At 44.3% G+C, this 27,490-nt stretch overlaps 1 protein-coding gene across 4 annotated transcripts in view; it reads right to left on the bottom strand.

The window, feature by feature from the left end:
- Nucleotides 1-1,682: 1,682 nt before the first annotated feature.
- Nucleotides 1,683-27,490, bottom strand: part of fgfr2 (fibroblast growth factor receptor 2) — a 39,634-nt gene continuing 13,826 nt past the window's right edge. For 3 of the 4 annotated variants that reach the window (XM_070840983.1, XM_070840986.1, XM_070840984.1), the window contains 14 exons: nucleotides 25,439-25,608; nucleotides 23,297-23,420; nucleotides 18,733-18,923; nucleotides 17,364-17,508; nucleotides 15,389-15,582; nucleotides 14,506-14,645; nucleotides 12,131-12,252; nucleotides 11,152-11,262; nucleotides 10,313-10,503; nucleotides 9,496-9,618; nucleotides 8,314-8,384; nucleotides 5,493-5,630; nucleotides 4,794-4,899; nucleotides 1,683-3,279 (listed from right to left, as the gene is read on the bottom strand). In XM_070840983.1, coding sequence (XP_070697084.1) covers nucleotides 3,115-3,279; nucleotides 4,794-4,899; nucleotides 5,493-5,630; nucleotides 8,314-8,384; nucleotides 9,496-9,618; nucleotides 10,313-10,503; nucleotides 11,152-11,262; nucleotides 12,131-12,252; nucleotides 14,506-14,645; nucleotides 15,389-15,582; nucleotides 17,364-17,508; nucleotides 18,733-18,923; nucleotides 23,297-23,420; nucleotides 25,439-25,608 — 1,991 coding nt within the window. In that variant the 3' untranslated portion in view covers nucleotides 1,683-3,114. Of the gene's footprint in view, nucleotides 3,280-4,793; nucleotides 4,900-5,492; nucleotides 5,631-8,313; nucleotides 8,385-9,495; nucleotides 9,619-10,312; nucleotides 10,504-11,151; nucleotides 11,263-12,130; nucleotides 12,253-14,505; nucleotides 14,646-15,388; nucleotides 15,583-17,363; nucleotides 17,509-18,282; nucleotides 18,422-18,732; nucleotides 18,924-23,296; nucleotides 23,421-25,438; nucleotides 25,609-27,490 lie in introns of all 4 variants that reach the window. The other variant, XM_070840985.1, reaches the window with a different exon arrangement.

Genomic DNA, 27,490 nt, shown 5'->3' with positions numbered 1-27,490 from the left:
CTGCTTTCTTCCCACTTATTCTATGGAAAAAGGAATGTTTTCTCACTGACTTTTCCCTCCAATCCCCTTTCAAGTTCCGGAGACATGAGGGGACACGTCTGTTGTAGGAAGACTTGGAACTGGTGTGTGTATGTTTATTCAGAACAAGTTCAAACCTGATAATAGAGAGAATCCAGATTCATGTTAAAGAACACACTACTTTTTTTTTTTTAAGTACTTCTCACCTTCCCAAGAACCCACATTGTTGCTTTCATTCTGCTTGTTATTGTCTATATTTCTGGGTCAGTGTTGGTTTGTTGGGCTGAACAGACATTCATTGTTCCCAGAACATGAACCCTGCTTACTTTGGTGACCCCCTGACTTTGTTTCTTGCACCACCAGCAGGTCAAACTTCTTCCATCCAACATCTATCCAAAAAAATGTCTCAACACCTACTAGATAGAATGCCCATTGCACATTGTACATACAGTCATGGTCCCCAGATGATTTTGGTGAATTTTCTCCTCTAGACATTTGTGGTTTTGACTGCGATGTCTTGGCAACTATTGGCCGGAGTACCATTTGATTTGATAGCTACATTCATGTTCCCCACAGGATGTACTTTAATAACATTGGTCATAATACTTTGCTTTTTTTTTAAATCAAACCTTGAGTTCAAAATTTAAAAAAAAAAATTTTTGTTTGTTTGTTTTTTTACAGGTTGTGTGGCTCTACCATTATGGTACTATGTTGTGAGAACATTCTTGTTACATGGCCGATAAGCAACAGCCATTACTAAATAGGACCACATCCACGGCTGCCAGCATCAATCACACTCGCTAATATATCAACTTTGATTAACTTACATCAAATCAGATAAATCAACTACTCAGTCTGTTGAATTAAATCTGTTCTGATAAGAGAAAGGGGGCAAATCAATCAGCTAATCAGAGCACCTATTAGTCTGCCAGGAGGCTAACAAAGACTTTTTGTCTGATCAGAGTCAGACAGATCGAGACACAGAGCCATGCGATCATGACAATGACGAGTTCCCCGTTCATTAACAAAATTGCTTCGACCACTGGAATAAATTCAGTATCTAACTTGATCACATTTGCTCGTGTTTGTGCTGAGCTTGGCAGTTTTGTATGAAGCCTTGGTGTATCAGGACAAGTGAAGAAGAAATTATGTCACTTCTAGCAGAATGAACTAATCTCAAATACAGAAAAACATCCTCTACCCACCAATTAAGCCCCTGTAGTTTTATCCAGTTTCTCTGAAACATTTGCAAATACAGTGGAAAATCCCACTGAACAGTAGGTAAAGGATCAAAGCAAACAAGCAAAATAGCTTCTAGTAATGACAGCTAAACCATCTCCACCCATATCAGATACTAAGAAAATGAAATTTAGCTCACAGGAATGTGCAGTTTAATAATAACACATTCTTTTAAGTTAGAAAAACTGAGCCAGTTTTCTCTGTCATTTGTTGCAAATTCACTTTCAGTACAAGTTTAACACCCAACAAAGTCAGAGATTAGGACAAGGCTATAGTTTTTCCATCATTTATTTCGCAAATGTGACATGAACACTTGCAAAAGAACATCTTAAAGTTGGTCCAGTAGAAAAAGGCAAAAAACACTTGAATGATTTAATACTTTGTTTTTCAGCTTTCAATTCTGTCAAGTAAATTTGGAGTCTATATTTAGTCTAAATGAGGGAGCGGATTGCTAGTAGGTGTTTCCAAAATCGTTTTCTTTCAATCATACATAAATATCCAGAAATCAATCTCGTTTCCTAAAGCAAAGCTAAGAAAGAGTAAAATGACTGGATAGAAATGGCATCAACATCTACATAAGAAAGGGATTAGCTGACTATAAAATGTACAGTTTTTAAAATTTAACTTAATATTCACATTCATATATAAAACTTACAAAACCTGGATCTTTCAAATCCACTAAAAATAGCTTTTTTCTGTTACTGCTGAAAGATCATTTTAAATTACCATAAATTTAATGGATTATTTATGTATTATCAGCATCATTAATGTCATCATTTCTGCCATATTGTTTTTGTTCTTTTTTTCCAGACTTTTTTGATTCATCTCAAACAAAAACATAAGTCAATAAATTAACATGCTACCTCAGTCCCTGAAAGCCAATACTCAACTGTGTTACTGAGTGAGAGTAAGACAGGTGTTTGTGTGTGTGTGTATTAACGTGTGTATCCGTGTCTGTATGAGTGAGTTTGTGTGTGAAGAGAAATATAGGACACATAACCTGTTAGCATACCTGCCTTAAACTCAAAATAGGGTAGGGAAGGTTGGGGTTATTTTGGAGTCCATACAAAAAATAATTCATTGTAAATATATAATATATATTTATACATATTTGAATATATTTACAAATATACCCAGCACTATACATTATACTGTGTATTTTTTCTCCAGAATAATTGGGAAGGTTTATCAAGAGAACTGAAAAAGAAATGCATCAATATTACAAAATAAACAGGAGAGCAGTGTCTATATGTGCTCTCCTTCTATTCCTCTGTTTTGTTAGTTGAAGCTCTGTCTCTCTTTCCTATTTGTCTTCCTCTTCTAGTCCCTTGTTTTTTTAAGTTCACGTCAGTCCATACATTCCTCCAGGAGCAAATAACAGTCTTGGAATGCCAGCCACTGGAATGAGATCACCAAACATGTAATGTCGTCGATTGTAATAAAAAAAAAAAAACCTCTGCGTACAAACATGACAAACATGAGAACCAAAATGAAAAGTCTGTGTTTACGTGACGAAGGAGGAGGAGGAGGAGGAAGAGGAGGAAGGTCCCCAGGGAACGTCAATTCATTCAGTCAGTGAAGAGCAGTTTCTGTAGGGTCCCTGTCCTCTCCTTTAAGACCTCGTGTGAGCATGTAGTGTGTGTAGTGTGTGCGCATGGCAGTACGAGTGTGTGACAGCAGCGCTGCCACCAGCCCAGTCCCGTCTGGGTCCATTAGTCCACTGGGAGCCAGAGGGGTGATGGGGGGGCAGGAGGTTGGGAGGATTTCGGTGAGAGTGTCTGTGCTACGTGGGTTTTGGGACGTTGATGGGTTAGACTGTGGCAGGTCAAGCTGGGGGTAGATAATGTGCGTGGGGGCTCATGTTTTGATGTTTCCATTGATGTGCTGGTACTTGGGGAGGCAGGGCTCGTCCGGTAAGGGGTCGTGGGAAAACACAGAGTCGTCACCGGAGGAGCAGGAGCTGCGGGTGTCGGGGAAGCTGGGGGAATACTGCTCTGCTGGGGCGCACAGGTCCAGATACTCCTGTAGACGCAGACAAAGGAAAGAGAGGGTTGGGTGAGATAATTTACACTCAGACACGAGCTCATATTTTACAAACAGGAAAGACACTTTGAAGGAGTGAGAGGCGAAAGACCCAGAGCAAACAGGAGAATGTACATATAGTGCTGAAACTCAGTCAACAAGAGCAGGGACTTTCCAGAGGAGGGTGAGAAAGGTGGAGGAGAAGAGTATCACCTTCATTATGATATTTATCTAAACCATACCAAATCATCCTGGACGGATTTAAGAAAGAGAACAGAAAAATAATCTAAAACTGGATACTGTATGAAAATATTTGCAGGAATAATAGGTAATAAAGTGAATGTTGAACTGCTGGCTGATCCAACAGGGCTTGCAGAGAGCAGAGCTGAGCAAGTTGCGGTTTAGTTTGATGTGGTTGAGAATTGGGGAAGTGAGGATACATTCAGACCAGAGAACGACAGCAGAGATGTGGCACTCCAGCCTTCACAGCATCCCTTTCGAATCACTCTCAAGTTCAGTCCCCACAAATCTGACATCTGACGCCGAAACATCCAACATAAACACTAAAAGATGACTGGAAAAAAATAAAGAGGCTGGCAAGACACGACGCTAAACCCACCCCAAACAAAACGGAACACGAAGGAAGATGAAAACCCCCAAAAATCCTTTTATTCATTTTCGACTTGGTCCTTTGTCGTGAGGTTGTTTTGGTCGGCTCATGTCGACTGAGGCACCCTTTTTTTTCCTCCGTCCTGCTTGTCTTTCATGGTTGTTATTGGGACTAGTTGTGAGGAGGAAGAGTTCTTGGGGTTTTCTCGAAAATGAGTGTTGGCTTCCACTTTCCCAGCTCAACACGAGAAGGCTCACATTACTAAAGACCTCCACATCTGCCAGCGGTTTGGGGCAGAGGGAAAGAGGGAGGGAAAAAAAGCATGAAAAAGGCGCTTTATTACATTTCAAAAGTTCAAACTCAAAGTTGGGCTTTTTGGCATAAATTCATGAAGTTCCAGCTCCAGAGCAGACAAGTCTTGACAGCTTTCCATCGACGGCCTCTTTTCAGGTCGGCACGCGGATATCACATAAGACAGGAAGGGGAATGGAAAGAAATGCAGACTATTATAGGGAGCGAGGCATGGATGTGATGATTAGGCAACTTCACTGGGCCGTAGCAGCCATGTTGGGCCTGGATCAAATCATCCGGCCATTTTTTCGGTCACCATTTAGGCCTCGTGTCAGCAACGTGGCTGCTAATGCTCCTAAAACTTTCAGCAACATTCTTCTGAACCCTGCATGCACTGGCAAGAGCATGATTTAGTTTGGATTGAGAAACATGTTACTGTGTGTAGGAATGTATCATATTATTCGATTTTATTGTTATGAAATGCCGAGCTCCTGTTTGCCAGGAAATTATAGGGTTAGTGTAGCACGAAGTCTGACCACCCTGAATGCAGCAACTTTATGGAACAAGAATGTGTGTGAACGAGTGTGAAGAAGAATGAAAGAGCCGCACTCACCTCGTTGGTGTTGAGGGTGAGGATGCGATCCAGATCCTCTACTAGCTGCTTGAAGGTGGGTCTCTGGGATGAGATGGCATGCCAGCAGTCTTTCATCATCATGTACCTGAGAGGAAGAAAAAATAGAATCTGTTTGCTCAAAGAGAAGAGTGGACTGAAGGGAAATGTTGTCAGCATAATTCAGTTTGTCCACCTTGTCTTCAAGTTTCAAACCTGAACAGCAGAAATGATTTATGTATCTGGGCTCAGGTGCTACAGGTGTTGTCTGACACCATCTGATTATGGAATCTGAAATTTACTTTAGCCTGCAATCTATAACAGAGAGACTTGGTGGCCTGCTGCTGATCGCAAACATATGCCTCCCAATGCTTTGGATTTTTTAAACAGTATAATCTGTGTGTGTCATGGCACTGCCATTCTGTCTGTTTCTACTTTGTTCTCCATCAACCCTCTCAGTGTGGCACCACAGCAGAGCCGTGCCATTGTCTTCTGCCCGCAGAGGACTCATTGTGAATGAAGACACTGATAGCAGTCAGTCACAGCTGTGCAGAGGCCCGACAGAGTGGACACAGAGTCATGGATCTGATGGAGGCTGGGATGGCATTACAGTCTGGGTGTAAGAGCTACTGTGTATTTGTGTGACAGTGTGGTTAGGGAGGATGTAAGCGCTAGAGACAAAAGTAAAACTAGGACTCTTACAGCTCATTAGTGCAGTTGCCAGGCTTGTCCATGCGATGTCCCTCTTTGAGCAACTTGAAGAGCTCTTCAACAGGAATGCCAGGGTAGGGGGAGCCCCCCAGGGTGAAGATCTCCCACATCAGCACCCCAAATGACCAGCTAAGGACACACAAACACATATAAACATTACAAATACAGTCAAAAATGACAATGGAACATGTTCAAGAGCCTAATGAGTGTCACTTTCCTTTAACCTACAGATGATTTACATTTAGTCACTTCGTCAAAGTTTGGAAACTATTTCAACAGCGTGACTGCAGTAGTGTCAATGCCCTCTTTCTGCCATCCAGTGGCTTGTGGTGCGAACCCACTCCCAGTGCCACTCTGGCCCTGATCTCATTGATGGCTTTTGTGCCCGACTGGCCCCGTCACACAGGCTGGCATTGTCCAGTCACACCACACCAAAACAAACAGTGGACCACCCACAGCAGACAAAAGAGGAGGGAAAGGTCCAGAGATGGCCAGTGACTATTAACTGTTAACTACTTCCTCATCCTGGAGTCCGGTTGTTGATTTATTGATTTCCATCACTGTCACGCTGCATGTTTATATTGGAGGCTGGATCTACAGTGTCTCAAATGAATCATTCACTGACAGCATGCTTCATTCATGTCTACACAAAGGCTGCATTATAACACGCAGACACTAACACTAATTTACACATACACATTCAGGCGAGCCAAAGACCGTGTTAGTGGTCCAACCAGGCTAGAAGGCATGGACAGGCAGGTGGGGGGTTTATCAGTTCCTCCATCTGTTTACACAACCAGCCCTGGGTTTGCGCTCTCCTCTATCACTGCGTTGTATCTTTCCACTTGTTGACATGCACATCTCTCCTTTCTGTGCTACTTTGTAACCATCGTTCAGTGCTTGTCAGCCTGATGTTCTGTGAAGGTTCACCTCCACCTGCAACCAACCTTGACTTAACAAATAAACACCAACATGCTCCGGGTCACTTAAACTAACCTGCCAGACGGCCTTGTGCTGATGTATATAAGTTAGACACATTACTACAGTTAAAAAAATCATCCACTCAGTATAAAAGTGACTCTACTGAACTGGCAAGGTCCACATTCTGGAGTTGTTTTCATGTTTCATTATAGTTACATCTGAAGCACTTAGGCTGCACATTCTTTGTTGCTTAAGATTATGATATTGACTGAAAGCAACATGAATATAAATGTCAGAAAATCAGTCAATAAGTGTATCTGCATCAGTAGATCTGATCAAAATATGAAGATTCAAGGTTTTGAAATGTGATGTGGGAGGTAGAGCTAAAGGAATACATTAGGGGATCAGACCCCCCCCCCCCCCCCCCCCACACACACACACACACACACACACACGCACACACACACATTGCCTCCACCAAGCCAGGCCATGATACTGTCTCTCAGAGCTTAAGCCACAACTTTTTACCCTTACCGAAGCCAGCCAGAGCTGAGTCCCCTGGGCCCATTTGTCCAAACAACAAGGGTCGAGTTTCATTGGAATTCATGTATTCATTTAATCTGATGTCATGTATAGATCGCCTACGCGTCTGGTGCTGTGTGAGTGGGAGCCCACCACCCTCCACCTCCCCAACGCCTCTCTTCATCTTTTTCCCCCGTCATACGCTTTGTGAAAAAGCCAATTACTAAAAGTGAGTGATGAAACTTAATTAGCAGTGAGCTGATAGAAGGGAATACAGTAGCCACTTCATGCCTACAACCCCCCTTCAGCCCCCTGCACTCCCCCAGGTTATTGACTGGTGCTACACCATGGAACATGGAGGGCATCATGTGCACACACACATATTATTTATGTGCACGCACACATAAGCCAGTACACACAAACATGGACAGTAGAGAGATTCTCTATACAAGTGCTAAACTGGCTGAGCGCTGCATTTAGTGCTACTGGTGTATGACTCAGAGACACACACACAAAATCTCCTTTCCCAGGGGTCAGCATTCAAGGCATTTATCTAATTGCCACATACACTTTCTGCCGCCAGTGTCTGGAGCAGAAACTTCAAACAAGGCTGTCAGGGCGCATAAGACTCAAACACCAAAAAGAGAGGGACGCTCTTCCTTTGTTCTGTTTTTAGAATCTGGAACTTAAAAAAAGGGAGAGACAGAGACGGGTCCGCAACTCACATACCAGATGAATGAAAATAAGAGCGGTGGGGCGAAAGGAAGGGGTTTGGGAGGGGGGGATTATATTGATCATGGAAAAACGATGAGCCACATGTTCAAAGTGTTGCTGAATGAGGAGAGGAGAGCGAAGAGGGGATGGCAGGGGGTTAAAGGATGAGGCCCGCACTGAAGGGCCGCAGCATTGTTGCGTTCAGACATGTGTGGAGGCCCAAAAGGAGGGGAGACTTCCGCGCAGAGCCGGAGGAGAGAGGGGTGAGTTGGTGGGGGAAGAGGCTCTGGTGAGCTCTGGGCTCCTTCCAGGGCCCTTTGAAGCCGGTCAGATTAGTAACACGGCATTGGCTACAAGTCTAGCGTGAAATCCTCACTTTTGCCACAGAACGGCCAGTGCTGGACCCCTATAGGCAGCCACCTCCCACCTAACACTCACCAGCTCTGCACCAAAACGCCTCACCCACTCCCTGCTCCTACACTCCTATACTCCTGAAAAACAACCCTCTGAATCTGACAGCTGGGCTCTAAAGAAAATCTTAAAAATAGCAGTGATTGTCTGTTTTACCGTCTGAGGGTTTATGTGCATCACTGGTGTGTGTAAATGGATTTTCTATCTTGTAAGGGACCCAGAAACAGCTTTTTTATATACTTACACATCACTCTGGTGTGTGTAGACCCGGTCAAACAGTGCTTCTGGAGCCATCCATTTCACCGGAAGACGGCCCTGAGGACACACAAAGGTGAGAGGTCAAAGAAAATCGACGCACAACCAACCCCTAATTTCTGGCCTGATAAGCATGTTTGAATTCATTCACTGCTGGGAGATCTCATTACTCCTAGAAATACGTAAAAGCAGCCTGGGGAACAAGGCACTAGAGTAACTGTCTGGGCAGATGATTTCCCAGAGGAACATTTACATTGTTAAAGCAATAGAGCTGATAAACAGGGTCACAGATAAAGGAGAGAGAGTTTATCTCTATCTGCCATTAAAACACTGGCTGGGAAGCTAAGCAAAGCTGACAAGGCGACCTTGGTCAATATCTGTGTGGTAGCAAGAATAATCTCATCAGACTCTCTTGATTGAAGTTATTTTACAGCTGCTGTAAATATACCTTATAACCTTATAACCTTATCACTACCAATATCAATTGTCATCAATATCTCTATTGTGTTTCTACAATACATTTTCACAGCGTAAAATGACATGGCCTGTGTACATCGTCCGTTCCTAATAGATTTACTAAAAAATAAAATAAAGTAAATGTATTACAATGATTGCTCTGTCTAGACCGGTTCAGCAAAAGTGATCATCATTGTCGCTGCTGTCATTGTCCTAATCATCATTACCATCAACATCATTGCATGTTACTGTTGTTGTTGTCAGCTAGTTCTCAGCATGATTGTGCATGCAATGAAAACTCACCCATGCATACTAAATGAGGATGTGCAGGGAATGCTGCTCTGCGGTGGGAAAGAAAGACACCAGTGGGCCACTATGGAGATGTCAATTATGTTTAAGCCGCTCCCCTCTCTCGCTCGCTCTGTCTCTCTTTCTGGCTAATTGTATAAATGTCTATGGAACTAAAGGAACAAGAGACTGAGGGATAAACAAGGCAGAGTCTCCAGAAGCACTACATTCACAGGCTGCCTGGGAACCTGCAGCTTCTGCCAAGACACCAGCCGAGGGAAAGAGCGAAACAGAAAGATGAGGGAAGGGAGCGAATTAGAGAAAAGGGAGAGACGGGTAGACTAATCTCACACTGCGACTCTCAAACACATTCCGCTCCCTCAAAGTGCACATCCCTTAATGTGCAGCATGCAGGTTGAGGACTCACATTGGTCGTCTTTTTATAGTAGTCGATGTTATGGACGTCCCTGGCAAGGCCGAAGTCAGCTATCTTCATGACGTTGCTCTCTGTGACCAGGACATTCCTGGCTGCCAGGTCTCTGTGTATACACTGGGATGGAGAAGGGGTGAGGGAGAAGGGGGGGAGGTCACAGAGTGGTAAAAGTGAGGGGGAGAGAAGAATAAGACAGTTACCTCATCCATAAATAAATCAACTCTGAAACAGGTGTGTACTTAATTTGGAATGGTGTTAAAATGTTTGCGGTGCATGTAATCATCCAGAAATCTCCTGCACAGAGGTAGCACTTGACTGCATAACATGACGGCACAATGACTGCAACAACATGAGCATGTCTGGATAAGTAAAGATTCCTCACATACTTTGCTACATATATGGTCGGAGTTGTTTCTTTGCATCAGCGCGCATGTGCAAGCATGTACGTGTGTGTGTGTGTGTGTGTGTGTGTGTGTGTATGCGTGTTAGACAGTATGCTCTGTCACATTCCAACAGTGAGAGGGAGCGTGAGGCTGCGTTTGGCCAACATGGCCGTACCCCCATTGTGAAAACCTCACAATTCTCCTACACAGAGGGGCTTTTGTCGTGGGATGAGAGACAATACAGGGATTGGGCAGGGGGTCAGAGAAGTGTTTTTAGGAGACAATATTCCCACAGTGACGCACAAGCAAGCTTCCTACGTAAAACCGCACATCAAATGCTCTGTGCACTGGCACAGATTTCTGTCTAAGCAGCCAGCAGAGAGGCAGGCTGATATGAGAAAAGGGCAGTTTGTGTGTCCTCCTCTTACCTTCTGTGATGCTAGGTACTCCATGCCCCGAGCCACCTGATAAGTGCAGGAGACCAGATCTTTGAAAGTAAGCTGTTCGTCCGAGACACGGGCAATGTCATAGGAGTATTCCATGCCGGGCGGCCGGCGGGCTCTGAGGTACTCCCTAAGGTTGCCTTTGGAGGCGTACTCCACTATCACATAGAGGGGCCCTGCAGCGGAGAAAAGACCCACATTATTTCTTGAGCATGGTCATAAATAATTCCCTTTGAGAGAAAGTGACACTGAACAAAAATCAGAGTGAATTTTTGATGGAATACTCTACAAAAAGAAGAGGCACTCCTTGTTTGATGTTAAGGTTTTAAATTTAATGCTTGCTTCAAGAAAGTTTCTGTTCAAAAACATGAGGAAGTCTGTATGTCCTGTGCTGCATCTCAGCTTTTTTTTTATACATTTCCAGAACTCAAAAATAATCCACAATCATTTTCCATGGGGACCAAAATGGTGTGTTTAGGTGTGAAAGGGGCATAATTGCATGTGGATTGCATATTATTTCTTTTAATTTTTCATACACTCACGGCTCCTCTGATCTTCATGAATAGCTTTTAAAAAAAACAACTTTGTCAGAGAGCTCAGCTTTATCCAGCCATCACATCCAATTAAACTCCAGCCTCTCCATTTGACTGATGTGGTCTGATGACACATTTTGCGAATTTGTTTGAAGTGTGCAGCAACCTTTAGTACAGCATAATACACAAGTTAAGGCTGCATATTAAGTGTATTACTTGCAGGAAAACATCTGTGTATTCTGATCCCCTTCTTAGTTGGTGCTTTACGATGTTGTTTGCCATCCTACTCACCTTCTTGTGTACAGGCCCCCAAAAGATTGATGATGTTCTTATGTTTGCCAATCATCTTCATCATTTCCATCTCTGACACCAGGTCAGACAGGTCTTTCTCAGTGGCGTCATCTAAGAACAGAAGCAGTTGGATTGAAGGTTGTCAGGTAAAATTCAGCAAAACAGACACACCCTAGCCCTGTCTTCCCTCTAACACTTGACTCGGGGCTCAGTAGCTGCCCTGTGAGACAACACCTTGTTTTATAGGTATATAGGTACTTCTGATTAAATGCGGTTGACAGACAATGTGGGCTAAAATTACGGCAGTGAGGGAAGCTCCTCACACAGACTACAGAGGCATCCTTTCAGTGCCAGGGGGGAGAGGAGGAGGAATTAAAGACAGTCAATCTGGATTCATTATCTACTGCAAAGGCTCCTTTTACGTGAGACTGATTGAGCCAGTAGAGGTATCCAGACAGTCAGAATGGCATTGCCTGCATTCCTTCGCACCATTACCATTACCTGGATTTGTTCTAAAGAGCCGATTTTCATTGTCAAGGTTAGTCTAATGGCCTGCCGCTGTACCTGATCTAACTGCCTCCCCAACCCAACCCAGTGCCCCCTCCTGCTGCTTTCATTAATCACTGCAGTGCTGCTAAAGTGACTTGCCTCTTTGTGTGGGTGCTGACTGAGTTCCAGCCAGCTGCTGCTCTGGGGTCAGGTATGTGACCGCCCCTAACCCTTACCTACCCTACCCGCCTCTCCCTAGCCGTCACTCAGCAACCACCAATAACGAATAATAATGACAGCCCCGGGCTCCGCCTTGCACCTTTGCTGAACCCTCACTGAAACATAAAAGACCTATAAAATGCACTCAGGTTGCCCAAAAGACATAATGAAGCAGTGTACATCTTATCCCAGTGGTCTGATTTTAAGCACAAGTCAGACGTTTATCCTTACAACTTCACTGTGATTGTGCAGTGGCAGGAGACCCACTTACCTTTCAGCATCTTGACAGCAACAGTTACAGCCTCCTTGGGTTTGTCCTTATCGATGCCCAGGGCCTCTGCCATTACAACTTGGCCAAAGCAACCTTCACCTAGGGGCTTGCCCAGGGTCAACCTGCAGCCGCCAGACAGCAAGCACAGAGAGGGAAACAACAAAAACAGACAGGAAGCTGTTTAGCTGCTGAAACACAAACTAAAACTCATCGACCTGATCTGACTGTGGCATCGATTCACTCCCTGTGCAGAAATAAGCAGGCTAGATAAAGTGTGAGAGCGAAAGAGAGAATGAAACCAGGCACTAAGCCAGTTTCTCAACCTCACCCTGTATTTTTTTTTTTTTTTTTACTAGATCGCTCTCTCTGTTTCAATCAGATTGTGTCTGTGTGAGTGCTTTATTGGCGCAGTGACTGTAGCCCGTGCCAGGGCAGTAGGTAGGAAGGCAGACATGGCAACGATAATCACCTGATAAAGCCAGGGAGAGGCACTCATTTCTAAACTGTTTACCCTGCTTTGGCATGTTCCAATATACACTCTTTACAAGTCATTACAGAGGGCTTAGCTTAGCCCTGACACATTAGCCTGTGACAGATGGAATGCTGGCTTTGTGTTAACATACAGGTGGGCCTGACTACAATACCAGATGGAAACTCAGGTACTATTTTATTGAAAGCCACATCACAATAGCTGGTGTATTAAAATGCATGTCCAAACTATATTGCACTGATTGATATAGGGAAGAAATGATACTCGCACATGGTATTTCACAACTATCCATCAAAGCCACGGGACCTATCTGACCTCTGAACTAGCAGTGTAGGTTGGAGTTTTCTCATTTGATTGACAGGTGTAGGCTCCACCCCTAAGGCCCAGTGTCCGGGCTGTGTAAACACTCACACTGCGCGCCGCAAAGCCTAGGGCCTGAGGCCGGCGCCCTGCTGTAGTAACACAATCCCCTATCTGTCCACACACACTCGCCACACTCAATGGCAACCATTCTGTCCATCCAGCTACACATAATTAATGTTATTTTTCCTCCATCCAAACCACAAACGTTAGCATTCCTCTGCGTTCTGCAATCTCAACATGATCCCTCAGGCGCTGGGATGACAGGCGAGGAATAAAGACCCAAACAGAGACACACACAGAGATTTAGTCAGCCTAGACAAAGCATCGCATTTAGTGGGTTCATCAATTAAAATCAAAACCTTTCACCAGAATGCCATTTTGCATGCATACAAGAAAGTCTGACATTACATCAGAAATGTTTTTCCACTTTTGAGTGATAGTAAAATTTATGATCCAGGCTCTTTTTTACAAGCATTCTAACAAAAAACAGGCCTGCATGTTTATGATAAAGAATTTTCCCTTTTCTTTCAAAACCAGAGGCCTCAAGTGGGTATTAAACTATTCTGACCTTTGCTGTCCTATTAAATGCACTCTAAAGCTTATCACTGGCTGCTGCAACTGTGACTAACCGAAACCTCGGCGGTGCTAATTCGTCTGGTATGAAACCGAGCAAACACTCCTAGCCCGAACATGCAGATAAAGGCTGCGAGCGCTAACCAGTAATTAGCACAGCTTCATTCCTTACCATCAGAAGCATGTGTGTGAGTGAGAGAGGATGACGTAGCAGCAGTTGTAATGATGAGGCACGGGGCAGGGTGCCAAGACCAGGTCATTTTACTACAGCACCAACAGATGAATCAATAGCCTTTATCTAAGCCACCACAGCCATTATTCACCAGTTAGTCACCATTGCCTGCTGTCTATCAGTGTTAATGGCTCTCTTCACCTAGAACAATTGTTATCTGATCATTTAGCAGCTGGGATACAATCAGACGAATACTCACTGTGTGGTACTCTCAGTGTTTTTGCTGCTATTGTACTGCACCCATTTAGCCATAGCTATTTGAATTGGCATAAAGGAGAGGAACCATGGGTGTAGCGCTGAAAGTTGTCAAGCATGCTATCAAACAGACACTGTATGTAGGCCTTGGCCCTGAGTGCTATTATGGATACCTCTTTCGGATAAAAGTGGCATTCCATAGCAGAAACCTTTTTTATGTAGGATCTGATTGAGATTTACATAATTATGTATTTTGCATTTTGCAGAATGGTGAGACCTGCAGTTGGGACTTGGTCATGATTTCTATTTTCAATGCAAAACTCTCATGAGTCACTGAAAGCAGCAGAATCACTAAGTTTCCTTCAAATAACATCTGCTGTGTAGTTTCCCATGTTTCTGATGTAAAATAACTTATGAGTACACAACATCAGTGAGCAGACCATCATCATGGCAGAGAGCATGGGGGACGTCATAGGACAGTGCAGCATGTGATCATGTACACAACAAACAGACAGCCCTCACCTGTCTCGGGTAAACTCCCAGCGTGGATCCTCGGGGAGGTCATACTCAGGGATTGGCTCATCGTGCGCAGAGCTCCGCCGTGTCGTGATGCGTACCAGCGGCGTACTGGAGTTCATGGAAGAGCTCGAGTCTGCCGACACCTACAGGATGAAAGAGATTGGCTGATCACCGCAGTCTGGGCTCAAAGGTCAAATAAAGTTCCAAGGCATCACTAGAGGAGTCCGAGTAATTGTGCATACATGTGATTGACTGCGATACTTCTATTGAAATTACCAGCAATGTTGGTGAGTAAGACATATTGATATGAATATATCCTTAATTTCCATGTTGAGTGCTTTAACACTACAGTATTGTCTTTCTCGGGGCCAGAGTGTATATTTCAGTTATTATTAAGAAGTGAGCAATAACAGTAATTTTAATGAATGTAAGTTAATCATTCAACCTCGCCACTGTCCCCCAGGGCACATCTCTCCTCTCTCCACCCTAACCTTACCTTGACACAGGAATCAGGCCCTCCACAGAATGTAATCCAACACTTTTTGTACCTTTTGGAGCGTACCTTTTGGTTTCCCTTGAGGGAAAAGCATGGCTCCCACATAGAAAACAAATTTGGCTACAGTTTCAGGCGGCAGTGCTAACTTGCTCAGAAAGGCGTGTCTTCTAAATGAGGCTGCAGGTTAATTGTTTAAAATACCACAACAGTTTATATTATGGAGTGTAGAGTTTCTATTCTTTCAAAAAAATCCAAGTAATAAGTAAAATATCATCAATGCAACTTTAAATATATTTTCAGCATTAGCCTCCTATTTTAATTTGCAGTGTGTGCTTTTTCTCCTCTAGGGGTGTTAGATGCCATTAGAACTCTTTATCTACTTTCTGTTACCTGGCGGCGCAGAGGGATCTGCTTGCTCAGTTTGTGGACTGCCGGTTGGCCCCCAAAGTCGGGTTTCTTTGCAGTGTTCCTCATGCGGCACACCACCACGATGCCCACCATGCAGGCGATGAGGAAGACGCCCGCACAGTATATTGCGATCTCCACATAGTCTGGGGAGAGGGGCCCTGGGGATTTCTCGAGGGCTGAGGAAAATAAAGGGTGAGCAGGTAAAGAAAGTTAGAGGAAGACTCTCACTGATCGCTCTCACAAACACGTATGGGTGACACGGGCACATTCTCCATTTGAACAGACACACATGGGTATCAGACACAGAACACAGACAGATTCTCTGGAGATGACTCATGTGTAAATGTAATCATCGGCAGACAAACTAAACAGAAATGATTTTGTAGCATCCTCCTCTCTCTTCTTCCCACGATATCAGCATGCCTACTTTTGTTTTGTTTTTTTATGTAAAAGGCCAGTAAATGCTTCACAGTCTCAACAGATTTTAAATCTTGACTCAGCCAGTACAACCAGGCCTGCATATGTCTGCATTCTGTGCTAATGTTGGAGACACGCGAGCACAAACACAAACACACACCCACGGACGGCGGAACAATACGCGCTTCACTACAGATCGCAAACAAGGGAGAGCGGTGTCCTTCGTGGCTGTATATGGCCTGAACTTCCTGTCGAGGAAATGGGCTGACTTTGTGTGTATCTGCGTGTGTGTTATAGAAATGGACTGTTCCATAATGCATAGCCCTCCAGACCACAAACAAGGCTGTTGTGCAGCACAGCCAACCAAGCAGCACGTAAGCCAGCTGGAGGTGAAGCTACATGTAGGAACCTTTCTCCTGTCTGCTTTGTATCTGCTGGTCCAAAAACCCCTACACACACACAGAAGCCACAGCCTCAAAGGCGCCATCGGTGCAGATAGAGCATCATGGGCAATAAATATTACATATTACTCCCAGAGGAAAAGGCTCATCTGTGATCATTATGCTGTATTGTTTACAGACAAAATAAAACTATCATCCGGTTACAACATTAAAAGAGGGCTGATAATGGTTGTCTGTTGAGGGCTGCAGACAGTCAACTACTCTCATCGATCTCATTTAATGCCCACCCTACTTTCTACAAGAACTTGAGCAGAAGCGCTTCTCTGTCTGGAGTGAACTTGTGCAGATACTGACAAATTTTATGTATTTGATCCTTTGGAATGCATAATTACAGGCCAGACATACAGCGACGGACAAAAATAAGATAAAAGGAGTTGATAAATGAGAATAGACAAATGGACAAACATTCACATGCACATATCATTCACTGTGTAGAAGGGGAGAGGTTTGGCCCTGATAATTGAGAAAGCCAAGCCAGCTTGAGGCAAGTGCTGAGCTTTACCTTTCGACCTTTATTTCAAGGAGAAATAAGGATCTTAAAAGAAGACAATTATCAGAGCCAGGAATGAGGTGGAGAAATTTTTGAGGCGTAATTGAAACACATGTGGGGAAAAAACAGATTTATTTGACATGCAGACTGAGAGCCAAAATGTGGCACGGAAAGACTTTCTCCAAAGAGCAGGAGAGAGATGTAACAGAAGGAAAAGAAAGAAGGCGGGCAACAAACCCTCCCATACTTATGGAGTCTGGAGACACTCAAGCTGCTCTGGGGGCTTCACTTCCGTCTCAGATTTGTAATAAGTCGTCAGCAAACTACCCCGTTATCTGCTCTGAGCTTTCAACAGCTCGCCAATCCAGATGATATTATAGAATGTATGCTCCCTGCTCTTATGTTACATTGTCTTGGATGTTGACTGTGCTGGTTCATCACAGTAATCTAATATTTGAGGTGCGTGTCTCAAACTCCAGAGGGAGGAATTGCCTTCCATAAAAGTAATTGAAATGACATAGTCCAACCATTTTAGAAAAGGCAGAAGGAAACCAAAGAAAAAGAGAGGACAGTATACAAGTGTATATACCTGGAAGCACCGTCAACCAAGCAGTGTGATAGGAGATCCCAATAGAATTACCCGCCAAGCACGTATACTCCCCCGCATCTTCAAATGTTACATTGGGCAAGTAGAGAACTTCTATCTCCTTATCTGTGGTGTTAACACCTGCGGTCTGGGGAGAGGGACAAGTGGAGGAAGTGGAAAAGGGGTTTGTAGAGGTTGAAAAAAAGTTAGAGTCAAAGATAAGAGAAAGAGGGAACGGATAGCAGAGATGGGGAGGACAAGAAGATGGGGGAGAACAGAGAGAGAGAGAGAGAGAGAGAGAGAGAGAGAGAGAAAAAATGAGACCCAAAACACCAAGAGAGAAATAAGAGTAGCTGAATGGCATCCATCGTTGAGGTCCCATCTAGAGCAAAGGATGCTGGGATGTCCATGGGTGAGGGGGAGGAGGCTTCATATACAAAGACACAGATAGAGCCCAGTATGCCAATAGAACCAAAACACCAAATATAAAAACCCAGAAGGTGCCCATCACCAACAGAACCTGCTAAAAGAGGCCTGTCTAATCCAAACACTGGACTGGACAAATGCACAAACACACACAGAGAGCATGGAGAGCACTGAGCTGCAACACCAAACACATCCTCTTGACACAGCTTAAAAGATGTGAAACTATGTAAGAGAAGGCAAAGTGGGACGTTAGCTGTGACAATTTCAGTGTCTAGGTTTGCAGGTCCAACCAGTGCTTCCATGGCTGCGCCTGTCTCAGCAGTGGAGGGAGCAGCTGAAACACAAGGGTCTAACATTAGAGGAGAGAAGGTCTGTGAGCCCCAGGACCACAGAGAGACCACCATCAGGACCACCACAGGACAGCATGTGAGGGACAAAGCCCAGGAAACCACACCAGGGAGAAGGAGGGTAGGTGGGGTCGGGTCTCAAGGGTTACCTGGGATGACAGTCAGCCAGCCCGACTCGCTGGCTTCGCCTATATAATTGGAGGCTTTACAGATATACTCTCCGGCATCGTCCTCCGTCACGTTGGTGAGGGTGAGCATCTCAACGTCTGAGCTGTTAATGCCTGAACGCTGCAATCCACACATACACATACTCAGACGTGAACAGGTAAAATCAGACAAATAAGTAGAATTACTCAGACAAACATCCAAACATCATGACTACAGCTACTGCATTTGGATCTGCAGGAGAGAGGAGAGAGCAGGAATTACCGCCAAGAGCGAGCAGGGAAAAGACCTATCAGTTCTTTAGGGAGGAAATAAAATTATTAGCTCCTTATATGACTTTTGAAATTCACCTGCAACCACCAACAAAAAAAAGAGCGAATGATTTGCCTCTAAGCAAAAGAATAGAATCTAAAAGAGAAAGTGCAGGAATGTACCTTCAACACTCGGACGTAGGGATGTCCGTCGGGGCCATAGCGGCTGCCATTCTGAGTGATATGTTTCAGCCACTGGATGTGAGGTTGGGCGTCACTGTAGACCTTGCAGACGAAGCGGGCATCCTCTCCAACGTGTACAGTGGTGTTGGCTGGGAGACCAGCCTGGAGAATCGGCCGGTGAGGCGATCGTTCTGTTGAGAGGCAGGGAAATGTTAGATTTCAGTTCAGAAGTCAGTTACATTAATTAATTACAACCAACAAGGAAGTGTCTTAGAAACCTGGCATTTCCCTTTAGGAGTCATACAGCCAGATCTAAAACTTTAGCATGTGCAGTGATTGTGAAAATTTTTAGCAATTTCTTAGCAAAAGCAGAACTTAATGGACTGTGGGTGTGAAAGTTTCCCGGCAACCCAGACAGGTAACATCATGACTGCGCTGCCTCTTTCCTCTTTCTTATCTCAGAGGTATTTAGAGGCTTCACACAAAACAAAGGCAGAAGAATTTATCACTGAAAGATAAAGAACTCAGGTGGAGGAGAACTACCATAGGGAAGGGTGTATATATTATTGTGTGTGAGTAGGGGGTTAAGCTACGCTAAGTGCCAGTTTTGGAAAGTGAAACACCATCAGCACCCCCACATCTCCAGCTATCTGCGTTCTTTTACAAGCAAACATTTGGCCTGCGAATCCAAACAGAGCGAGACCTGTTGAACAATGCCCCCTTTCAAACACCACCACACTGAAGAGCCCACCAACCCCCACACTGACAGCAACCACCCGCTGCCACACACACACACACACGCACACACACACACACACACACACACACAGAATGACATCACTCGACCTGGGACGCTGCACTGCCATTCCTAAACAAAGCTTTAAGGTAAGTGCAGTGAATCTGTGTGTGTGTGTGTGTGTGTGTGCATGTGTGTGTATAAAGTTGGGAGTGGGTCGGGGGAGGTGGCTTTGGGATGAAGGGTGGAGGCCGGGTTTAGGAAGGAGGGCTAAATAAAGGAGAAAGAATTAGCAGGGTGAATGAAGGGAAGAAAGGGGATCAACAGATGGAGAGTGGAGAAACTAGGAGGCAGAGACTTCTTCCATATGTCTGTTTGCCTGCCTGTCGTCCTGCTCCATCTTTCTGAAATCTGTCAGATCAGATGATTCCCACCCCTCCCTCCCCTCTCCCTTTCTCCCTCCTCCTTGCTGCACATTCCTAGGGCTCGCCTTGTTTATTGTCTCTCAGTCTTCCCTCCCATTTTCTCTCCTCCTCCATCTTTCACAGGCCTTCTCACCCTCTCGATCTTCCCTAAACAGGGAGAGCTGATCGACTTAAATCTAACAGTCCAACCAAACAAAATACTGTCTTGCGTGATATATATGAACAAAAACAGGCAAAAGGAAAAAAAGGGAAAAAAGGAGTCATGCAGAGAGATACATTTTGGCAAGGCAAAGAACTGCTGGAGCTGCCATTATTCAAAAGTTAATTCAAACCTCCATTATAGCTGATCCAAATGTTAGCTGGAGCATTTAGAGCTGCGGAGCCGACAGCTCTGACCAAATGACAGAATGGGTGTGCGGTGCGGGAAAATAGGCCACATCATGATTATGGAGAAATCCCAAAACAATAAAAGTTTGTGGAGCATTTCTTTCTTAAATTAGATAAAGGAATATCGTTTGCATGTGTGCTTGTGTGTGGACATGGGCAAGTGCAGAGAAGCTACTTTATGGCCCATCGACCTCACACGAGAAAGCTACACGACGGAAGAAAGGAAAAGAAAAAAGTAAATGAAGGATTTGAAAAACTTGCCATGTTGTCCTCTCGGTCTGCAGCATGAAATAAGGGAATGGCAACAGAAAAAGCTAACGGGTGGTTTCTACGTATTCAGTGGCAGAATGTAGCAAAGTGCATTTAATCAAGTACTTATGCAAAATTTTTAGGTACTTGAACTTATTGCACTATAATATTGCACTTTTTACTCCACTGCATTTATCCGACAACTGAGGTTACAAGTTAGTTTTCAGATTAAAATTTGACATACATAATAGGTTATTCAAATACAGTGCATTTTATATATCAAACCAGTGGACCCAACCTTTTTGGTGACCATTAGAAAACACACACACACACACACAAAGTAGCTATGAAAAAAAATGTCCTTTAAATTTTGTTTGTAAAAAAAGTTGTTTTTTTCTTCATTTCTCTCCAATTGATCATCTTATGAATCCTCGGATGTATTTTGTGCCCCTTTGAAGAGGCATCTAGTTCCCCCTCCAGCAGCTAAAGCATTAAAATGCTACTTACACATTGATGTATAAATATTTACAATCTTTATATATGTAGAACAAGTACTTTTACTTTGTTAATTTAAGTATATTTCACTGATGATATTGATTTTAAATGAAGGAGTATTTTTGTAAAACATTTGCATGTCTCCAGAAATGCATGTATCGAATCGGTGGAGACACTGCGGTGCCTGTTATGTTTTGCTGTGGCCAGTATGCAGTGACCCATTCAAGACTGGATCCATTTATCAATTATGTCATTAGTGGGAATTTTGATGGTAGCACTGATGGGATAGAGGCAGAAAGCAGCATGAGGAGACAGACCAGAGGCATTCCATGGTGTCCCATGCAAGACCGGTGAACTCCGGGTAACCTGGTGGCTTGGCACGCAGGGCCCTAAGGGTCGGGGAGGGGTAGGAAGAGCACGGCATGGCATAGGATGGCATGGGGCTACTAACAAAGTACCGCCTGGCCACTGGGTGCCACACTTCTGTTTGAAACTGTCTGTTCTGACTCCTCATTTGTGTCTCCTTGTCATGTGTGTCTGCTTGTGGATGTCCCACTGCGGCCCTTTCTCCAGAGTCCAGTTTAAACCAGAAACGACTGGTTCCTCTTGGTTTTAATGGCTGATCCTGCAGGTCAATTGGGCAAAAAAGACTGATAAGCAGCCTTTTCTGTCTCTGTTTCCCCTCCTTTCTCTTTCTCCCCCTCACCTCCCTCTGTCCACCCCACTATAAGGGAGGAAAATGAGGCAAGAGGTTGCAGGGGGCAGTGGCTATGGAGCCAGACATGGAGGGGGTTTACTGCTCTGCAATAAAACAGAACAAAAAACAGAAATATGCAGTCTGAAGGAGAGCTTTCGCTGACTCCAGAGGGGAGCAGAGCAGGGGGCCAGAGTTGGGGAGCACGTGTGTGCATGTGTAGACTTTCATGTGCTTGTGTGCATGTACCTATACACTCACTGTGCAAAAACCTTCAGGTATTCAATCTCCATCTGATATAATGAAAATAATACTCCTTATTACCATGGAGACACTAATCAAAACAGACGTATGGAATTACAGTAGGTCTGCTCAGGACAATGGAGCCAGTAGGAGAATAATTCTACAAACAGACACGGGTGCAAAGAGTGACCTGTGGCCCCTAAATGCTCTTCTGTGAATCAAACTGCTGCAGCTGCGTGTGTGTCCAAGTTATCTGTGGACTATTGACCAGCCTTTAGAAGAAGACCTGTGTCAGATAAACTTTGATGTGTACTGATTGCTTGTAAAGTGGTTTGAGTAACACCAAAGAAGAGCGGGTCCACATCAAACTCACATGAACACACATGCACGCGTAGATCTATCTTTATCCCACACCCCTTGTTGCCCCCGCTGTGTATCGATTCTGCAAACTGCGCAAAAACACTCTTTGCTTTCTGCACTCCAAAGGTCACACTGAGAGGTTGACTGAGTTGGGTCTGAACTCGCCGTAACAGTGCTGAGGCCAGCACTCTGTGTCCTCACAGGGTGACACTAAACGATCATCCACTACCGTTTTAAGCTCCAATCATACCTCAGCTAACCTTAAAGGGTCATCTGGGTCACCCAAATCACACAAAAAAACATATTTTTCCACTTACCTCTGGTGGTGTTGAGCCATGCAGATAGTTTCTGTTTTATTAGCCAAGGTTGTGGAGTTAAAATCATGGAAAATTGCATCTGAAAAACTTAACAACAATGTGTATTTTCCAGAAACAATAACCCTGTTACTCAGGATATTCCACAGACTTCACTGTCAGCAATTTTCTGAGGAAAACTTTTTTCAATAAAAAGTAGTTCCAGGGAAAAATATTTTTTGTGATTTTTGGGATTTGGGTGAACTGACCCTTCAAGCTTTAAGCATAATTATTTCTATGAGGTTTAACCTGAGTTAAAATGGGTGATTGGAATAAAGGGCAAAACAAACACCTCTTCCATCATGGAAGCTGGATTTACCTACATTAATACAAAATGACCAGAGTCATATAAATACATAGAAACTACATTAAAACTGTTGACAGATGCATCTTCAGCTTCCACACACTTGGCAGCACTCCTTGACCTGCACCTGCATCCAGAGTGCACCTGGGTGATCACAGCACAGCATAGCGCACACAAACACACACACACACACACTATTCTCACTGTGAGAACTCTTTCCGCTAGCCTCCCTCTCCTCCATCTCTCCCTCCACCCTGCTTTTGTTGGCCTCACAGGTGTACTCTGAGTCTGAGTGTGTGTTTCGTGCATGGTACTGACCCACTACGTCCAGGGTGTAGGTGTGGTTGATGGATCCAAACTCATTCTCCACCAGACAGGTGTAGTTGCCCTTGTCCGACGGCACCACACTCTCCATGATCAGGGTCCAGTGCTGGCTACGCACCTTCAGACGAGAGGAAGACACTTCTTTATATGAGTGAATGGAAACTCACACACCAATAAACACACAAATACGAAGAGAAATGCAGGTGATATTAACAGACTGAAAGAGTTAGGGCTAAATGAGGAAGATGAAAAAATTGAGGGGAGATTTGGTGGGAGGACTGTAAGACAGGAGCTGATGCTGTGTGCTGGAAAACAATATTGGGGCTGATGACAGGCTGATTCCACCAGAGTGACTCTACAACATCCCAATATTTTCTTTATTTCTGCTAAATATATCAACTGCTGAGAAAAACATAAAATTAATGTATTAGTTTTCCGTCATTTTGGGAGTTCTGAATAGGAGATGTCACAGAGAACTGAATAATAGAAGTAAAAATAAATGAACTCCTAGCAGAGTCTCCTGTAACCGTCTAATTTTTCTGTCAGTGACTGTTATCGCAGGTAATAAACCCCACCCTTCTAGACTAAGCACAAAGCACACACAGTTATTCATAATTATTTGCAAAAATAGTTTCACCTCTGTGTGGAATCCACAGGTGTGAGCTAACAATAGTGTTTCCGTCTGCACACTGTAGCTACTGCTTGTACAGGCCTACATTTCACACAATGGAGAGATTATGCCACAGGGCTGGGCTCAGGTACAGCTTTTGTCCAAAATTTGTTGACAAAAAGAGAGAAATGAGCTGCCCAGTGTATCTGACAGCCTGACAGTATCATTTCCGTCACGTTGCGGTGGGTTTTTTTTGTCTACACTGTAATAAGCCTGCTGAAAGCCAAAGGGAAGCGACATTAGCAGCTACATCAACATGATCTGCTCCTAAACTTTCCTGGCAGGGAGATATGTTTCCTCATAAACCGTCAGTCATTAACCAGGAGCCTCAGAGTCGTTCAGCATCACTGGATCTTTTCATAAATTAATTTCATAACTGTCTGTTCAAACTGTTTTTCCACTCTATCAGTACAGCTCTAGCATATACAACACATGCTGCTTGTTCTGAGAGACGAAGAGGGGAAGTTTGGAGAAAACATTACAAAACTGAAATCAATATAGACTCCATCACAGAGGAGGAATTCTTCACATTAGGTTGTAACTGGCTTCAGGCTTTTTCATTAAAATGGAGCTAAAACACAACCACACAACCTTTACTTTCCCATGACATACAGAATCAGGTATTTTCAGCACATATAAATCAACTCAGACTGTTTATTTCCCAAAACCAGACTAGGGTGAGAGACATTTTCAGAAGTTTAAACACAACTTCTTTTGTTGGAACCACAGTACTGTGCACAGAAAGTCATACTCATGGAATTATAGCGATGACCAGCACATTTATCTTTTTTTTTTTATTTATCTTCCTCCATCCAAGGTACCTCATTGATTGTTTTAATTTTAAATCAGTTTGGTTTTTATTATGCAGAATGCTATAAACAGAGAACACCACACATTAGGCTCCCTCAGTTTTAACTTTAGGCAGCTCAGCAATAGTGTTTGTGAATCACATTTCATAACAATAGAATCACATGCTAGAATCACATACTAGTCTCCAACCAAAGCCGGTGGGACCTGTTCTCCCTGATTGAGTTACCTCAGCATTCTGAAACTCATTTCAACTCTGACGTTACCTACTTTCTCTATACATTACTGTCTGGGGGCATTTAACCCTTAAGTCCTGGGCTTAAGTTTCTAATTGTTGGGGGTAAAGAACCATTTCAAGTTACAGTGAGAGGCTCTGCAAACTATCCTGGTGAGAGGCGAAGCACGGATGAGCAATTCCAATTTCACACCAGAAACCCTGCCCTCGTTTCCTCTGTCTACTCTCCTCCCGTCTCTCCAGTGAAGGGTGGAAAAGGGGTGAAAGGACAGCCAGGGAGTGATTGGAAGAAAGAGGCTTGACATCCCTTGTAAATACATTCACAAAATGGCCAGAAGTACTGTAGCACAGACAGCAGTAGAAAGCAGTAAAGGCAATGAGTTGACATTTGTAATAAAAAGTGATGTATTACTGTTTATCCTACCTTATACCCTCCCATGCGGTCCTCTTGGCGGAAAGGCCTGCTGTTTTTAAGCCAGCGCAGCTTGGGCCGGGGGTTGCCTCCTGCAGCACAGCGGAACTTGACTGTGTTGGCAGCTGGCACCGCATGCAGCTTCTTCTCCATCTTTGCTGACGAGGTCCAATACGGAGCGCCTACAACCAGAAAACAGTTGGTGTTCAGTCAGGGTGAGATTTCCTAATCGTGTCCTCAGCATTAACAGTTTGGCTTCAGGGCCTTGGACTGGCTAAGGCAGATATACATGGAAGCGTGACTGCAGAGGAGCCAAACCTGAACCAATCCTTACACTCCCAGAGATGACTGCCCCCTCTCCTCAACCCCCCACCTCCCTTTAGCAACACCCGACCCGCCGTCTGCATAACACAACCCAGAGCTCCACACTCACACAGTTAAATAAAAACACACACACTTTCCCTGTAGGCTCGGCGGGGTGTTGCAAAGGGGGAAAAAAACATCAGCACTGAGGGGAGAATGTGCCTGGGCGTTGCCAAGAGGGTAACTAGACCATCACATTCAATTTCATCTCATTCCACTTAGCAGCTTTTTTTCTCCCTCCACTTCCTCCAATTACCATAGCTCCCCTGTTTATCTGCCTGTCACTTGGCTTGATATGGACGGCAAGGCCAGGGATGCTTATCACCCTTGGAAAATCATTATGTGCCCTCAGGGGAGAAAATGAATGTCACATTTACCGAAGGATATAAAAGTTCTCAAGGCACATGTTTTATCCAAATTTTAACTGTTCCCCCTACTGAAATCTGTCACCTTCCTTGTGTTTTGTCCATTCCCTGGTTCCCTCTTTCCTCTCAATTTCTGTCTCTCAGTCAGCTGGATTTTCCTCCGAGCCCCCCACCCGCCCTTTCTTTCTGCACCTGGGAGTGTGATAGCCTAAGCAGATGGGGCTCAGAGGGGAAGAGGAACTCGAAGTCAAACAACAACCCAAGCGGTCTTCCACACCATGACTTCCTCTCCAAATAGCAGGAGCACATGCAACAGAGGGAATACCCACAGATAAGACCACTACTGACTTGAGCGTGACCCTCAGACATGAGTTTACATCCCAGTAGAATATCTGCTCCAAACGCCTCCCTCCACTCTCTTTCCCCCGCCTGTCCAATCTGCATATTATCACACATCATTTTCCCTGGCATGCACGACCGGACAAGTCACGCATACTTGGATAGTAAAGTCAGTAAACAGTGCTCTTCCTTCCTGAATGGATGCATACGGTAAGTGCTCAAACTATAATTAGTCATTCTACTTTCTTCTTCTTCTCCTTCTCACTCTCACTATCTGTGCTCCTCTTCCAGCATCTTCACCTCTCGGTCCCCTCCATTTCACTCTCCCTGTCATCACTCCGTCCGTTCAGACAGAGACAGATTAGGTGGAGACTGGCCCATTGCGAGGCCGTCTCTCCGAAACGACCTCTGACCCCTAACTGGCAGTCGGGTCGGAGGATGAGGTTGGGACATGAAAGGTGAGCGGTGCTGTTTCCCATGCTCTCCGTCCGGAGGGGCAGCACTTCAAACGAGACGACCCTCAGACCTCTCTCCAGATAAAGCCAAACTCTCACTGGCCCAACTGCTGTGGACTCCAGGAACCCCCGCCTCCCCCAAAGCCCCATGCATCCGGATCCCCACTCACGGCTGTTTCTCCTAAGCTGGCCTGGGGTGAGCTGAGGTTATCTAACTCCTGCAGTATGAGTCAATACTTTTTTTCTCTCTATTTTTTTATAGAGAGAAATCCATCAATTCATCAAGTAGTATTTCAACAGTGAAATCATTTTGCATTTAACAATTATATCGTCCTCTTTACTATGAATCTGTGCAAGCTGAACAAGGCAACTTCATTTCTGTACAATTAATTATTAGTGCCATTGATGGAGAAACAATGTGAGATTTTGGGAGTGCTGTATTAAGACAATTGGTCCTGTGAAAAGCATTTATCTTCAAAATGAGAAAGTAAAAAGAGAAACAGGCGTGTTGTCAGCGTTGTGACTCTTTTTCGGTATTTCAA

The sequence above is a fragment of the Pempheris klunzingeri genome, chromosome 12 (assembly GCF_042242105.1).
Source record: "Pempheris klunzingeri isolate RE-2024b chromosome 12, fPemKlu1.hap1, whole genome shotgun sequence".
In the NCBI taxonomy this organism is placed as follows: domain Eukaryota; kingdom Metazoa; phylum Chordata; class Actinopteri; order Acropomatiformes; family Pempheridae; genus Pempheris; species Pempheris klunzingeri.
Note: the sequence above shows the minus strand (reverse complement) of the source record. Positions and strands in the feature narration are given on the sequence as shown.